The sequence below is a fragment of the Maniola hyperantus genome, chromosome 10 (assembly GCF_902806685.2).
Source record: "Maniola hyperantus chromosome 10, iAphHyp1.2, whole genome shotgun sequence".
NCBI classification, from domain to species: Eukaryota; Metazoa; Arthropoda; class Insecta; order Lepidoptera; family Nymphalidae; genus Maniola; species Maniola hyperantus.
This window is the reverse complement of record NC_048545.1, coordinates 3,987,425-4,005,378: the sequence shown is the minus strand read 5'-3', so window position 1 is coordinate 4,005,378 and position 17,954 is coordinate 3,987,425. Positions and strand designations below refer to the sequence as shown.

Here is a 17,954-nt window from a genome sequence, read left to right as displayed (position 1 = left end):
ATTATTGTCACTCCACCACAATACACTTGGTAGCAAAGCAATCTAATAGACTTACCTTATGAGGGCACAATGGGTGAGCACATAGGCAGAGATCTACAGAGCGAACTTTGACTTTGCTCAGACTTAAGACACTATTAAAACGAGACAGCGTTATATCGGTCTCGCTTTAACTGAAACTTAGTCTGAGCAGAGTCAAAGCACACGAGTAGATATCTACTCGTGTGGTCAAAGTACGCTCTATAGATCTCAACCTTAGAATGTCAGTCGATTAAATACTCAAGTATATCAGGCAGGAAGTGTTTTTCAAGCAAGGTAGAATACTTATGTAATATACTTCTTGGCTTTTAAAAATGCCTCATCTGTCCCAACAGTTCATGCCCTCGTGTATGGCTTTCAATATGACACGGTACACACAAGTAAATTTTGCATTTCATGCATTTAGTTTTGACCGTTTTAACTTTGGTTTTCCCTTCCCTGCTCCTCATGCTCGATGGCAATCTGTTGTAGCAGTCTTCACATATTCCTCTTTCTTTGACTTTTATTATTTTATGACTGCCTTTATCGAAGTTTTCGTATACTGAAACCAAGCGTTATATTTTATGTATCGTGTAAGGTAGCACAGAATTCAAAAAGGATATCTAGTGAAACATCAGTGCGCGTAGTTGAAAAACCAAGGCGCACATTTACGGTTCAATTTTGCGGCGTTATGTTGCGGAAATCCATAATAATACATATTTCGCGCAGTTCAGTTATTATTCTAAAATGCCAATGGAAGACAATTATTTTAATGTGATACATAAGCACTAAGCAGCAAGGAACTTCTACAAAAAAAATCGGGATAGAAAGGGTCAAAGAGTTCTTTTATTTGTTTTTTTTAGAGAATTAATAAAGTCATAGCTTGGCTGTAAAAGAGTAATTTATTTATAATTCACAATAAGACAATACATACCTACCAAACAAATTCTGATGATTTTACAAACAAAAATAATATATATTGATATACTTTAGAACAGTGGTATATCTTGTGAGTTGTGACCGGACCTAAATTTTCTTATTAGGTACTTTCAATTTCAATATATAAAACTATTTTTTAATCAATGCAGGCACACTATGGCAGTATGCGCATTCAAATTAGTATTGCGCTTCAAATAGCACTTGATCTGACGAATTTCGCGTATGTGTAACATTAAATAATACAATTAACATTCTAATATTATTCTAAATCGACTAAATATTTAAAGTATAATATTCTAGAAAAAAAAAAACATTTACTGTGGCAATGAATTAATATTCCATATAAATTTAAAGTAATATATAAGACCTCAATCAACAATATTAATTATTAAAAATAAAAATAATTATTCACAAAAGGATTATACATATAAACGAGAGCACCTGTACCAGTTGTGAGGCCTCTTTTTCACTATGACATTAAAATCTTAGGGGCCTACTAAACATTGGCCCCACATTTGTCAAACTTGACACCTCTTGTATGAGATGTCAAAATGTCACATCTCTAAAATCATTTTACTCAAAGTTACAATTTCAATATCATAGAGAACCATGACCCTGTTTACTACAAAACTATTTATAGGAATAATTCGCATTGAATGCTCTCGGACAATCGTTTAATATATAAACCCACATTATACAAGCCCATTTAAAATGTGGAGCCTAACCCAAAAGGGGTTAATTGTACTCATCATCATATAAAAAATTACTATGGAGTTGGGACTAACCATACCTTTGGGCTTTGTGAAAAAATCACACTATGATCACTTCGTTTTTTGTTGACAGTTTTGTGGAAACAGTATCTTTTTAAGGCTGAGATTTAAAGATCATACTTTGACTTTGGTCTTTAAGGCTGAGATCTATAGTGTACTTTGACTTAGCTCAGACTTTACTTCTAGACTGAATTAAGTCTCTTACATAACTCTGGTCTCATAGTAACTAAGTAAAGTTTGAGCAAAGACAAAATACGGTCTGTAAATCTCAGCTTAAATCTGGACCAAAGTACAGTATATAGATCTCAGCCTAAGGTTTGGTCCCATAGTAAAAGTTATTTATAACAATATAATGACCCCCCCTCTTGAGTTACGACCCACTTTCCGAATGACTTGTAAATACATACTACAATGTAACAAACCCATAGAAAAATTTACACCAATCAGTACACGGTTGCGAGCCCCAGCCTCTAACTGTGATAGCTTTGTACGTTGCATTGAGAAGTGAGTTGAATAATTTAGGAACGAAATGAGATTTTCTAGGGTGAAGAAGCTTGATAGATACAGCTGTACAATACGCGCCACGAAAATCGAAACTATTGATTCCGTTTTAATGTAAAAGATTCTTATACATTGGTTTATCATGTTTACTTCTAAAACTATTGAGTCCATTACAGTCAGGTGCTGTAAATGCATGTGTACAGTGCGACAAGGCTGTCTTGGCACTTGAATGACATTGACAGGGGGGCGCTGTCGGAGAACAAAGGCTTAGAATATTCAAACAAGAACAAAGGGGATACTTGACGGCAACGTTAGTTCCGATTTTCGCCACGCGCCAAGATAGCCTTGTCGCACTGTAACTTTACATGTGGGACGTTCTTCCCTGGTTTTTAATGCTTTTGATAAACAAGGCATACAAAATAGATGATCACAATTGGTCTATCCTACTAGTCAGCCAAGCAAATAGGACATGTCCCTAGTACTATTGTTATTAATTATTTGTACTTGGATGTTTTTATCTTTGACTTTTATTTTTACTTTGAATAGTTACTTTATATAATTAAATTAGGTCCATAAGAGAACCTGAGTAACTAACATAGCTTGAAGAACCCACAGGCGTTGGGATCCCAAGGTGCTTAAATGACGCCTTGCACCACATAACAGCATTAGAAGACCCAAAAGGTATATGGACAGGATTGCAGGAGATCGTCGTCCAGCAGTGAACATCTATAAGTTGAACAATGATAGTATACTATTTCTTCATTTCATTTTACTAGTTATTTTACAAACGTTGAGCTTTTATGAGTTAAAGAATCACAGTTTTTATTAGTTGATTTATTTAGTTATGTTTCATTTTCAAGCTTTTGTTTCTTGTTCAGTACAAAACCGTAATAGTTTCAGAGTTTAGTGACGCGTAAGACATATCACAGTAGAGGCTGGGGCCGCCCTCGCAGCGACGTCAGCATCAGCCGCAATGAAGTCCCCGGGGACAAACCACACCGCACTATAATGAGTTCTATAACATAGCACAGTCTCTGAACAGTTTCGTTTAACTTTAATCACTTATTACTCGCAATTTTCACTTCACACTCGAGTCAAAGTCAACTGTTATGTTGTAATGTTTAGGAGCGAGTCGGTATCGCTCGTTAGTCGGAGCCGCCGTCGTCGGCGTCTTCGAGGAAGCTGAATTTATTTGATGCTACAAAGTTCTGTAAAAAAAATTGTCGAATTTAAGTAAAATTTCCCAAAGTTCACTGTGATTATACAGAAAATACATACATATTTATATAACTCTTATATACAAAGATTCTTGCTTTTCTTCCAATTTAAAAATATAAATGGCTTTGCTATACTACCGTATTATTGCTGCTGAGAAGTAGTAGATACTACTTCATATACATTACATTCTATCTATTATTTCATATACATATACAGGAAAATCAGACATTTCCTGTCTTATTTTTTTAGTTGTTTTAACTTTAAGGAAACAGGAAATTTATGCTGTTTTAGCAAGTGTGGAAGCTAATCAAAAGTAAACATACTGGTTTTTCTTGCTCCTTCAACTTGGGCATGGGTCTATCCTCGGCGTCGGCTCGGTCGCGACTGCGACTGTGGCGACCGTTGCGCTGCGCTTCATCATCTTTCTTCTCCGGCGACGGGTCTCGCCTATCTTCAGCATCCCTGTCACGCCTATCATCACCTCTTTCGGGTCTGTCATCGTCCCTGTCACGTCTGTCGACTTCCCCGTCGCGTCTGTCATCGTCCCTGTAGTCGCGCCTGTCTCTGTCATCAGGTTTATCCTTATCATCTCTATCGCGTCTGTCTCTATCTTCCTTGTCGCGCCGGTCTCGATCCTCCCTGTCGCGTCGGTCTCTATCGTCCCTATCGCGTCGGCTGTCGTCTCTGTCGCGTCGGTCCCTGTCGTCGCGTGAATAGTCGCGTCGATCGCTACTGTCTTTAGAGTAGTCGCGTTTATCCCTATCGTCTTTTGAATAGTCGCGTTTGCTTCTGTCGTCTTTTGAGTAGTCACGTTTGTCTCTGTCGTCTTTCGAGTAGTCGCGTCTATCGTCGTCGCGTCGGTCTCTGTTATAACTTCGCGAGTCGCGGCCTCGGTCGCGGTCATCTGAAAACAATATTTCATAAACTATAATAAAACTTCTTTTTGAGTTGCAACAGTACGTAGAAAAAATATTTCATAGATTAGCAATAGGTAATAATTAATTTATGAGGATTTGTGTCAAAGGTCTGTTGGTAATTATTTATATTTATTCAGATTCCTAAACAAGTTTTATTATAAGATATATTGGAGTAATAAATAATTTCTTGTATGTATAATATTTATCATATTTATCATAATAATAAAATCATTGAGTACATCTACATAAATTAAAATAAACAAACCAGTTAGTAGTAACTACTAACCTCGCCTTGCGCCACCGCGACGGTCGCCAGAATGATCATTCTGTAAGTAAAAAAAACAAGTTTTAATCCAATTTGTCGTGATCCAATCAATCATTTATTCATTCATTCACAAAATTGTCACTCTCTTAGTGTGGATCGCTATCCATATTATAAATGCGAAAGTGTGTTTGTTTGTTGATTTGTCCTTTAATCACATCGCAACAGATCGACGTGATTATTTGCATGGGTATAGTAGTATGAAATGAATAAATAGCTACTGAACATTGAAGTTTGCATCCTGTAGATTGAAAAAGGATACTTTTATGCCCGAAAATCAAAAACTACCCAATAAATTCACGCGAATTAAGTCGCTGGCATCAGCTAGAACGAAATATAGTTATAATATTGTAGTAAATGGACCTCATAAGAAAGCTCAGAGTCGCTCAGAGTCACTCAGCGGGCGATGGAGAAAGCTATGCTTGGAGTTTCTCTACGTGATCAAATCAGAAATGAGGAGATCCGTGGGAGAATTAGAGTAACCGACAAATCTCAACGGGTTGCGAAGCTGAAGTGACGATGGGCAGGGCACATAGTTCGTACAGCCGATAAACGTTGGGGTCTCAAGGTGTTCGAATTGCGACCTCGCACCGGAAGACGCAGCGTTGGACGACCCTCCACTAGGTGAACGGACGACATCAGACGAGTCGCTGGGAGCCGTTGGATTCAGGCGGTGCAAGACGGTGGCGTGTGAAAGTCCCCACAAGAGACCTATATCCAGCAGTGGACGTTGATGTTAATGATTATGATGATTGTAGTAAAATATAATAATCTTACCCTGCGACCCCAGCTTCCCTTCTCTTCCCCACCTTTCCTTGCTTCCTCTTCTTGTTTCCGTAAGCGTTCCTCGATTTCTCGTTCCCTGAAAACATTTTTAAGTGATTTTAAAGAGTCATCATGATCACTTAAACGCGTAAATAGTAACCTGTGGGAATTGGCATACTTTACACACCTTTGAAAACATTATGGAGATCTCTCAGGCATGCAGATTTCCTCACGATGTTTTCCTGCACTATGAAGCAAGTGAAAAACGCGCATAGCTCCGAAAATTTAGAGATGCGTGCCCGGGATCGAACCCAGGATCCCCTGAATAGGAGTTCGACGTCTCAACCACTAAGCTATCACTGTTTTTATCTTTTCCCTACTTTTAAATTGACAGAAAGGCGGTACACTACAACGCAAGACACAGCTTCGAGAATTCCATGCAGAAGTACATAAATTGGATGTGGATGGAACTGTCACATACGAATGAGTGAGACGACGCTCTACAAAGCAGAAATCTCTTTCTATAGTTCGATGTGCCATAAATATTGCCGGAATCTGTGTTTGTTTCACGCGAACTAAAAAATAATGATTTCAGTAGTAACCATAAATAAAGAAAGAGGAGGTGTTTAAAATGTGGGTGTAAAGCGACCGAATCGTGCATGTTGCACGACACGGTGTCTAGTTGACCCTTGCTTTGATGTTGCGCAAAGAGGCAAAAGAAATAAACCTCGGGAACAATCTCGGTATTATTATCAAGATTGTTTTTGTTAGCGCAATACAATATTATATTGTATTAATACAGTCCATATTCATACTAATCCATACTACTCATGTACTAATATCTTATGTGCATCGTGCGTGCGTCTGCTAGCTTTTAACAGCCCATCCGATTCACCGATTTTGTCAAAGAAAAACCAGCCAAGTGCGAGTCAGGCTCGCACACTGACGGTTCCGTACTACAGTCGTATTTTTTCGACATTTTGCACGATAATTCAAAAACTATGATGCATAAAAATAAATAAAAATCTGTTTTAGAATGTACAGGTGAAGACCTTTCATATGATACCCCACTTGATATAGTCACTCACTTCGAAAGTTGAAAATACTAATTATTAGTTCATGACCACAATTTAATTTTTTTTGTGTGATCTAATCCTAAATTCACGGTTTTCAGATTTTTCCCCAAATGTCAGCTATAAGATCTACCTACCTGCCAAATTTTATGATTCTAGGTCAACGGGAAGTACCCTGTAGGTTTCTTGACAGACAGACAGACAGACAGACAACAAAGTGATCCTATAAGGGTTCCGTTTTTCCTTTTGAGGTACAGAACCCTAAAAATCAAAGATTTCCCACAGGATTTTTAAAAATCACGTGGACGAAGTCGCGGGTAACATGTATTTGGTACAGAGATAGCTTGCATTCCAGACATTGAAAAACATTTTTTAAATCCAGATACAAGTTGGCCCTTGACTGCATTCTCATCTGGCGGTAAGTGATGATGCAGGCTAACCTGAAAGGGGCATGGCAGTTTTTTTTATTAAACCCATGCCCCTTTCGTTAGTTTGGTTGCCCCTATTTCACACTGTACCTACGTTTACAGGCTTGTCAGTAATCACTTACTTGGCAGCAGTATCAACAGGTTTGGCCGCTCCGAACACCTTTTCAGCGGGCACAGGCTTGGGCACAACCTTCTCAGGAGCTTTATCATCCAAAGGTGCTCCATCGGCTGGCTTTGTGGGTGCTTCTGACTCCCGGGGCACCGTTCGCGGTAGGAGAACCAACTTCGGACGCTCACGAGGCTTGCTATCTAGATGATTTTAGAAAGATTTTATCAGTAAGTTCAATTTTCATTTCATCGTCACTGGCGTCGATTCTGATGTTTTTCTCTAAACTAAATTTAGAATATCAGCATCTCTTTCTTTATAATAATGCAAAAAAAAGACGGAAAATGAATTTTAAATTTAAAGACTAAATTTTAGTGCACTCTACAAATTTTAACAATAGGCTCACAACTGGCACCTGAAGTCCTGAGGTTTGACAGTTCTAAATTAAATTAGGTTTTTCCTTTTCTAATCAAATCAGTACCCTTATTATAAATGTTAAAGTGTGTTTGTTTGTTAGTTTGTCCTTCAATCACGGTGCAACGGATTGACGTGATTTTTTGCATGGGTATAGATAAAGACCTGGAGAGTGACATAGGCTACTTTTTATCCCGAAAAATCAAAGAGTTCCCAAGGGATTTTATAAAAACCTAATTCCACGCGGACGAAGTCGCGGGCATCAGCTAGATGTAATTAAAAGATTTGATTTCTCAAAAATTTAGTATCCAGTGTTAATCCTTAGTCTATGACCTGCACAAACCGTCATGTTGCAACTTCAGATTGGACTATTTGTTTTACGCGAACTAAAACCAAATAATTGCAGTAGTAGGGCGTTTGTGCACTCATCCGTATTCGATACGTATCCGTGATTCTTCCAAGTGGCCGTCATACAAATATGTAGTTGTCGGCAGCGCCGTCTTTAGTTGTAGACAGAGCTGGTTTAGGTAGGGTTAGTTAAGGTTGTCAGTCTCATAGTAGACATAGTTGCCATGACTCATAAATGAGGATGGCTATAGTTATTGTTGAGGGTAGTTTGTGTTGTCTCTTGTAGAGCGAGAGTATTGTTGATGCGCCCACGAAGGCTCGGTGAATCTAATATTATGTTGTAATCCTGACTTATACGGTTAATCATCAATCATCATTATCTTGTAAAGGCAGGTCTATCCCTACATCAGAAGTGGGATAGCAGTTTAGTTATTTTAATGTAGATATTCCTGACTCACCTACATCAGAAGTGGGATAGCAGTTTAGTTATTTTAATGTAGATATTCCTGACTCACCTACATCAGAAGTGGGATAGCAGTTTAGTCATTTCAATGTTGATCTTCCTGAGTCTCCGTCATACTCATTTAATTGGTATTTTTACGGAATCTGTTATTTCACGGATGAGTGCACAAACGCCCGTAATCTTAATTTGTTAAGAAACTGGAGGTGTTTAAAATGTGGGTGTAAAGCGACCGAATCGCGCATGTTGCACGACACGGTGTCTAGTTGACCCGTGCTTTGATGTTGCGCAAAGAGGCAAAAGAGGCCTCTGGAACAATGCCAATAATATATTGGATTATTTTTAAATGCGCAAATGTTTCATTAACTTACGGTTCCTATACGTTATTTTACTTTTATAAAAACAGTCGATTATTTTTCAGGCAATTTTTTAAATTTTTCTCTCCGTAAGAACCATCCTAGTACTTCGAGGAATATTATAAAAAAAGAATTAGCGAAATCGGTTTAGCTGTTGTCGAGATTTGCGATCAGCAACACATTTAGTGATTCATTTTTATAATAGAAAAAAAGATACCATCAAAATGCTAAGGTACACAGAAAGGTACAATAAAAGCAAAAATGCAATGTTTTATGAGGGATACATAACATTCTAAATAAGAAAGTGTGAGTTTGTTGGTTTGTCCTTCAACCACGCCAAAACGGAGCAACAGATCAACACATTTTTTTATTGTAAGGGTATTGTAGTTAAAAGACCTGGAGAGTGACAAAGGCTTTTTATCTTGGATAATCACATTCCCACGACATTTTTAAAAACCTAAATATCAACACGCGGACGAAGTCGCGGGCGTCGGGCGGGTCAAAAACACAAATACATATTATTTTAACAAAATTACATATGGATAAGTGAAACTTGCAAAATTTTATGTTTCTAAGATATTTAAATACTAAATACATATTTAAAAATACCTTCTCTGGGTGGATCTCGCTCCCTGTCACCAAATCCTCGGCCGCCAAAACCTCTGCTTTCACGATTACTGTACAAAAACGTTTATGAAATAGTGACTCCAAAATTACGGGCATTTCAGAGATTTTTTTTTATTTTTACGCTATGCAAAACATATGTTTCAAGTTCAGTTTGCTTTTTGTCTTCGCTTTTAATCCATACTAATATTATAAAAGCGAAAGTGTGTCTGTCTAACTAAGCTAGCTTTTCACGGCTCAACAGTATAAACGTTTTTGATAAAATTTGGTACAAAGTAAGCTTACATCCCGGGGAAGGACATAGGCTACTTTTTATCCTGGAAAAATTAAAGAGTTCCCACGGGATTATTAAAAAACCACGCGGACAAAGTCGCGGGCATCATTTAGTTACAAATAAATAAATATGTATTTATTTTCTTGGTACTTAAAAAGCTTAATATTGTCAAAACCAGAAATATTCACTTCACTGTTTATTCTTAACATCTTATGTATATATTTGTACACGCATGTCTGATATAAAACTAGCGTACTTGAAAGATTTTTCATGAACAAAATACTTTAATACTTATAACTAAAAAATTCTACAATAATTAATAGTGAAAATACAGAGTACATACCCAAAACCACCCCCCTCAGCCCTATCAGCGGTGCGAAACCCGTCGCGGCCACCGTAGCCGCGCTCCCGACCTCTGTAGGCAAACACATAATTTATATGATAAGCTGCGATAAGCCTGCCGGCGGGGTGAGTAACCCATCGCAATCGCTAACTCTGTTTCTAACACTGAATGATAGCCACCAAGCGCATTTTTTAATCCGTTGAAGGTTTTCTACGAAAAAACATTTTAATATCACCCAGTGAAGCAGCAATGTAGAAACCAACCAACCTCAGTGGCTATCATTTAGTGTTAGACACTGAGTTAGCGAATCACCTAGCTGGTCGAAAGGTTCATCGCCATTCAGCTTGGCAATGTTGTCAGCTTGATGGCCACATATAGCCCAGGGGCAACCAGGGACATTGCCTTACGTTGTTCCAGAAATTCAATAATTTTATTCTTTTATTATATTTAAGCTGTGATAGGCTAGTGGTTAGGGCGTCAGCCTAATCGGAGGTTGGGGGTTCGAACCCGGGCACGCACCTCTATTAGTTACATCAACCCATCGCCGGTTCACTACAGAGCACGGGTCTCCTCTCAGAGTGAGAAGGGTTTTGGCCATAGTCTACCACGCTGGCCATGTGCGGATTGGTACACTTCACACACCTTTGAGAACATTATGGAAAATTCTTAGGCAGGTAGGTAGGTAGGTAGGTAGGTTCTCAGGTTTCCTCACGATGTTTTTTTTCACTGTTAAAGCAAGTGATATTTAATTACTTAAAACGCACATAACTCCGAAAAGTTAGAGGTACGTGCCCGGAACCAACCTCGACCTCCGATTAGAAGGCGGACGTCCTAACTGCTAGGATATCACAGCTTTGATAAGTTACATATTCTAAGCTATTTTCTCGTGATGAAAGTTTGGATAAAATCTTTTTTTTTAAATTCAGATACAAGCTAGCCCTTGACTGCAACCTCACCTGCGGGCTAACCTGGAAGGAGTATGGCAGTTTTTATTAAACCCCCCTTTGGTTTCTACTTGGAATCGTACCGGAACGCTAAATCGCTTGGCGGCACGGCTTTGCCGGTAGGGTGGTAACTAGTCATGGCCGAAGCCTCCCACCAGACCAGACCAGAAATTTAGAAATGATAAAATTCCAAACCCCTGCCGGGAATCGAACCCGGGACCTCCCACTAATAAGACCACAGCGTTTACCACTGCGCTAGGGACGTCCGTCGTCAAAATAGAATAGAATACATACCCGTCCCGCTCCCGGTCCCTGCCGTAGGAGTCCCGTTCGCCGTAGGGCGCGCGCGCGACCTCGGGCCGCTCCGCGTCGCGCCATGCTCCCGGCTTGTTGTCCGCGCTCGCTGTGCTGGGGCCACATTAAGGTTAATGTCAATACCCATCAATGCCATAATTGGGTATTTGACTACATCAAAAATAAATTATTTTTCAGTGATTATTAAATAGACGATCTTCCAAAATACGTAAAATCCACGCCCGTTGTTAGTTTCAAGTGTAATAACCATTTTAAATTATCGATGAAACTAAAAAAGTACTTCATTATGATGTGACGTCACATTCCAGTATTTCATAGAATATCGCATACCAAGTGCGCGTTTTGACGTTTGCTAAAAAGTTACTGATTTGACTAGTTGTCAAATACCATATTAATGAATGATTACACATGAAACGTTAATGTTTAATACCCATTTAATGAGGAGGTTTCCTGGCAACGTTTGGGATAATTTTTAGTATTTGTTGTTATAGCAGCAATAGAACATTCTGTGAAAATTTTAGCAGGTGTCTACCTATTATGGTTCGCGAGGTACAGCCTGCTGACCGACAGACAGACAGAAGGACAGTCTTAGTATTGGAGCCCACAATAAACTCATATAATACATACCTGTCCCGCTCCCGGTCCCTGCCATAGGAGTCCCGTCCGCCGTAGGGCGCGCGCGCGGCCTCGGGGCGCTCCGCGTCGCGCCACCCTCCTGGCTTATTGTCCGCGCTCGCTATCAGAAACATACATTATAGTGTCATCACAACCATTGATATAAGTGCCGCAAATTGCTAATGCGCGCGGCTGCCATTTTAGTGACGTCAGCACTAGACTGGAGTTTTTCTTTTCTTTTTTAAAAAGAATATTAGCCATGTTAAATCCTCTTCAACTAAGCGTCAAGCTTGTGCTAGTTTCGAGCTGATGGTATATTTTTACGCCCAGGTCTAAGAAGAGCCCACAACAAACTCTAAGCCTAACTCTCACTATTCTAAGCCTTTATTCTCCAATAACGCCCCCCTTCAATGTCATTCAAATGCCAAGAAAGCCTTGTCGCACTGTGAATCATCATCTTACGGTCTAATTACAACCAAGCGCTAGTCTATAAATTTAAAAAAAATCAGTCACTAGAAGTTAGTGCAGTACTCACAGTCACGCTCACGGTCGCGATCGCTGCCTCTGTCGCGCTCGCGCGGACCGTCGCGTTCTCGTACGGGCACGGCGCGCGGTCCCGACCGCCAATCGCCCATTGTGCGCTCTGGATCGTACTCCCTGTCATTAAATAATATCATGATAATTGATAGTATTTAAAAACATTTCTTTCCTAGTCATAGGTTTTCCTCTTCAAATAAAGGTTAAGTTTGAGTTTGGCCTACAAAGTAACTGTACTTAATTTGGACCTAGAAAATAATATAAGCTTTCAGATCACGTTCCATTACCTAAACTGTTGTTCTATTGAATTTATCTAAATATATAAAACGAAAAGGTGACTGACTGACTGACGGATCTATCAACACACAGCTCAAACTACTGGATGGATCAGGCTGAAATTTATTTGCAGATAGCTACAACGTAGACATCCGCTAAGAAAGGATTTTTGAAAGTTCAACCCCTAAGGGGATAAAACAGGGGTTCGAAATTTGTGTAGTCCACGCGAACAAAGTCGCGGGCTTAAGCTAGTTGATATATAATTTTTTTGTGAAATTTTAATTGAATTCCAAGCAGTCGTTACAAATACTAAAAATGGTCGCGATTTATCAACGTAAAACGTTTGCATGGAGAATTGTGTAACGCTGGCCATACATGGTCAAGTTTACTGTCAAGTTTGCAGCGGACTGGAGGCCACTTCAAGTCAGCTGCAAACTTGATCGTGTATGGCCAGTGTAAGAAGGGCAACCTTAATATACCTGTCTCGGTCGTTCCTGCCACCTCTGCCCATTCGGCGATCATTGTCTTGTGTGGACACCTCTATTCTAATCCTTCTTCCGCCTACTAACTGGACAACAAAAAGAGGTAGTCTTTAACTTCTCTACAACTATTTTATTTTACTTATTTATTTTTATTGAACCACCAACAGCATCATACAAAAAAAAAATTACATTATTCAAATCCAATTCAAAATTTATTTATTATAAAATTCAAATTATAGGCGGCTACAGCATGCAAATTTAGATAGATAAGTTGTGCGAAAGAACTTAAATTGTGTAAATGTAAGTAGGTAAAAAATTGACTGAGCCAAAGTTAGTGAAATTGTTATGGTTTTAAGATTTTCAGGTATCACACAAAATCATCCAGAAATAAACAAAAACCGGCCAAGTGCGAGTCAGGCTCGCGCAACGAGGGTTCCGTACTAAAATCGTATATTTTCGACATTTTGCACGGTAATTCAAAAATTACGATGCATAAAAATAAATAAAAATCTGTGTTAGAATGTACAGTTAAAGCCCTTTCATATGATACCCCACTTGATACAGTTATCTTACTTTGAAAATTGAAAATACTAAATATTAGATAGACCACAATTTAATTTTTTTTATGTGATGTAACCACTAATTCACGGTTTTCAGATTTGTCCCCGAATTCCAGCTGTAAGATCTACTTACCTGCCAAATTTCATGATTCTAGGTCAACGGGAAGTACCCTATAGGTTTCTTGACAGACAGACAGACAGACAACAAAGTGATCCTATAAGGGTTCCGTTTTTCCTTGTGAGGTACGGAAACCTAAAAAGAAACACTGTATTGAGATCGCTCTTTCAATGTTGATTAATATTATACAGATAACAGCTATATTAAAAAAATTTACTACACAAAGTACCTAATCTAATTAACTTACCAAGTCAGGCATGTTCATAGCACTGACAAGACTCTCCCTGTCCTCAAAGTCTACATCTCCAAAGCCCTTGAGTCGCCCACTCTCCTTTGGCAGTCTCAAGTTATTGATCTGTTGACAAATACATAAAATTACAGCCTCAAGCGATATTGGCGTCGATTCTGTTTTTCTCTTAACTAAATTAAGACTATCTGCATCTTTTTCTTTTTAAAATCTCTAAAAAAGGACGGAAAATGAATTTTAAGTTTAAATATAATTATTATATTTAAAACTGCATGATGTGGAATTAGTTTTTTTTTTTTAAATTTTGTGGGAAATCTTTGATTTTCCAGGATAAAAGTTGTCCTCAGTTTCAGGAAGAAAGAAGGAATGTCGTAGCCGAGGTGGGAGGAGAGTTAGGAGTGGAGAGCCTCATAAGCACAATGCTGGAAGAGAAAAAGAAGTGGCAGATAGTTCAGAAATACATGGAAGGTATAATGGAAAGTAAGGAGAAAGACGAAAGAGGAGGAAGTTGAGTTAGTCCGCGGCAGTAATGGTAGGCCAACAAGGCGGAAACATTACTGCTTAGAGAAAGGAGGGGTTTTTAGTCGGTAGGAGCCCGGCACTATGTCCATGGGGATTTTCCCCTCCTAAGCGAAAAAAAAAAGGATAAAAGTTGCCTATGTCAATTTCCGGGACGCAAGCTACCTCGGTACCAACGTATAAATCGGTAAAACGGATATGCCTTTAGGACTCCCCTGGGAACTCTAATTTTCCAGGATAAAAAGTAGCCTATGTCCTTCTCCGGAATGAAAGCTAACTCTGTACCAAATTTCATCAAAATTGGTTACTGTTAAGCCTTGTAAAGCTAGCAGACCGACAGAGCGACACACTTTCGCATTTATATTAGTATGGATAGTATGGATAAAATATACATAAAGGCGTGTATTACTAATAAAATTTTTTTTTAGGGAAAATGGTGAAGGGATAAAATGATACAATTAATTTGTTTACTGGAAATTCTGTGAAAATGTAATTAGGTATACCAGATAATCTAAATATATAAAAGGAAAAGGTGACTGAGTGATCTGTCAACGCACAGCTCAAAATACTGGACAGATCGGGCTGACATTTGGCATGCAGATAGCTATTATGATGTAGGCATCTGCTTAGAAAGGATTTTTGAAAATTCAACCCCTACGGGGGAGAAATAGGGGTTTAAAATTTGTGTAGTCCGCACGGACGAAGTCGCGAGCTCAAGCTAGTGTTTAAAATACAATCGCTTGTTTTGTTGCAAGGTGAATATGACATTCTTATATGTTTATTGACACAAATGGTACACTGAAGGTCAAAAATAAGTAAACCAACACATATTATTGTGTTTTGTTATACATATCCAATTTTTGTTGCACATATCCAATTTTATAACAGGTACTCAATATTAAGAACAGCATTATCTTCATCAACCCATAGCTGGCCACTACTGAGCATGGGTCTCCTCTCAGAACGACCAGGGTTTAGTAGTCCACCACATTGGCCAAGCGCAGACTGCTAGACTTCACACACCTTTGAGAATATTATAAAGAACTCTCAGGCATGTAGCTTTGCAACACCGTTAAAGCAAATGATTCTGAATCTCCGAAAAATTAGAGATGCGTGACTGGAATCGAACCCCCCTATAGGAGGCTGACGTCTTAGCTATGGTATAATACTAGCAGGACTCACCTTGAGTCCCGCAAAGAGCTCCATGATCGCGCTCTCTTCGACATCATAGGGCAGGTTGGAGATGTGAGCGATGAAGGGCGGGCGGCGCGGGATGGACTCATCGTCGACGGCCAGACCTCCGCGGGCAGCGCGCGAGGCTGACGGAAGCACAACGGGCGCGCGGTGCCGCTGTGACGACGAGTAGGTGCTCTCTGGCAACGGTATAACATAATACATAATATTGGAGTCCATCAGTCCATTACTCAGACATTTTGTACTATTTGCCTATTTTGAGTGAATATTTACAAAATTTTACAAAACATTTCTCTCTGATTTTGATATAACATTTTATATATTCCTAAACTGGTATAGCATGTTTATAAATATATTGGTAGCCCATGGTAAGTCCAATTCCAATTTGCTTTTTAGATATCACAAAATTCTATAAGCTCTAAACTATGTTATAAGATATTTATGCATATAGACGAGTCCATGACTCCATTTTTCACAAATAAACTTTAGTGAAAAATGCTAAAAACCAATTAAAAATTTGTTTATATTGATTATCAAGACATAATATTATGCTTCTATAACTAACAAAAGCCAGATGAAAGAAAAAGCTATATTGAATGTTATTTTTAAAATATTTGTGTGTGGTTGTTACATAATATGGTATGGAATTTTATTTTTACTCTTTATCTTCTTCAATGGAGAAATTCTATATCAATATATTTAGAATTAGAAAAGATTTTTTAAGGATCAGACAGTTTAATAAATATAATATATTATATATTAAAAAAGAATTTAGAAATATTATGGTGATTTCATTGAATGTCAATTCATATTACATTTGTACATAGGAATAATTTTCAAATAAATCTTCTATGATCCCTTGTGTATAGTTCCCTCTTACGATATCAAATTAACCAATTAACCATATCAGCTATTAAATAATTAGTAATTACAATAGGAAGCCATTTAATGTTCAGTTTATCAACAGAGACAATAAACCTAATAATCAATATATTATAATATTTCAAAAACATATGGCACTAACTGTTATCTATGTTGATATGTTTACATATTAAGTAAATAAAATAAAACTGGGACTATTTAATGATGAAAATCATTATTTGTATTGCCTAGTACCCCACCCCTATTGACTAAATTACTGAGGCATAAAAAGGAAGTTATATAATCAGATGCAATTCAAAACATAGATCAGATTTTGAATGTTTTTTTGAAAATCTACACCAAGTCTTTCAAATAACACCCTCAGTTAGTACAGGGAGCAAGCCAATGAAAGACTAGTCTGAATTGAGTTATGACCGTAGCCATCTCGTAGATTGTGCTAAAACTGCTGGTCACAAGGGTTTCCAACAACACTGCATCTACGCCTCCACCTTCACAAACTTGCAAGGCATCCTAAGCTAAATACAGCATCGTAATTTCTGGTTCCCTCGCCTTCCTTGTAGAGGAAGCATCCGGCTAGAATGTATCAGAAACACAAAGACCTTTCCTCAGACCTTCCCGGGGTGTAGGGAGTGACGAACACCCAGCGAGTGCACCCCAAGTACGAGATTAACATTGGCTTGCCATTACCCTCTATTTCATCATTGGGTAGACATGTATACATGATTTGACAGATTAATAAGCTAGATGACAAACAACTCACGTTCTTCATCTACAGAGTCTGCCCAATTGTTCGCAGTAGGGATCGTAGTTGACTCCGCAATGAAGTTTGTGGCGTCTGCTTTGATCCATTTTGTTTTCTTAGATTTCTTGCCTGTAAGGTTAAATGGTCATCAATCTATAGTCCACCGACAGTACGAGCTATAAAGAGTGCGTATGAATTAAGGGTATAATGCGATGACGCATAGCGAGTGATCGACCTACTCTCTGATTTTGGAAAGTGGTTATTCGTGGATGGTCCGATACACTGATACGTATTGCACAAACATCTGGTCACTAGGCCATTGTTCTTACCACATGCGTGTCACACCTGTACAATCTGCAAATTCTAGGGGACATAAAAAGTTGGAAATGCAAAGTTGAGAAATGTGGCCACGCGGTAAATCCAAACGTCCGCAAAGGTGAATTCATGACACGTTAGCATTACCTAATTAAAATCAATAGTTGCCAAAACTGAGTTTTAAGCTTACGGGACTATTAGCAACGAATAGCATGCAAAATCAATAGAAAAATTTAAAGGGAAATACTAAATCTTCAGAGTTTTTCAAATGACAAAATTAATAGAACTAACCTGTAGCGGCCATATTACAAGGCTGGGGCCAGTGCTGCCTCTGA

The 17,954-nt window shown here is 38.5% G+C and overlaps 1 protein-coding gene across 1 annotated transcript; it reads right to left on the bottom strand.

The window, feature by feature from the left end:
* Positions 1-898: 898 nt before the first annotated feature.
* eIF4B (eukaryotic translation initiation factor 4B) lies at positions 899-17,954 on the bottom strand. Its single transcript, XM_034972518.2, has 15 exons — positions 17,911-17,954; positions 17,323-17,433; positions 15,669-15,859; positions 13,968-14,075; positions 13,040-13,128; positions 12,283-12,404; positions 11,760-11,868; positions 11,112-11,225; positions 9,874-9,945; positions 9,242-9,309; positions 7,071-7,257; positions 5,460-5,544; positions 4,647-4,686; positions 3,767-4,347; positions 899-3,433 (listed from the first exon to the last, which is right to left on the bottom strand). The coding sequence occupies exons 1-15, from the start codon at positions 17,921-17,923 to the stop codon at positions 3,371-3,373; spliced, it is 1,953 nt and encodes a 650-aa protein (XP_034828409.1). The 5' UTR covers positions 17,924-17,954; the 3' UTR covers positions 899-3,370.

Coding starts and splice junctions, on each gene's coding strand:
- eIF4B (XM_034972518.2), bottom strand. Junction 9,310..9,873: donor GCTGAGGGGGGTGGTTTTGG/GTATGTACTCTG, acceptor GTTTTTGTACAG/TAATCGTGAAAGCAGAGGTT. Junction 4,687..5,459: donor AGGGAAGCTGGGGTCGCAGG/GTAAGATTATTA, acceptor TTTTACTTACAG/AATGATCATTCTGGCGACCG.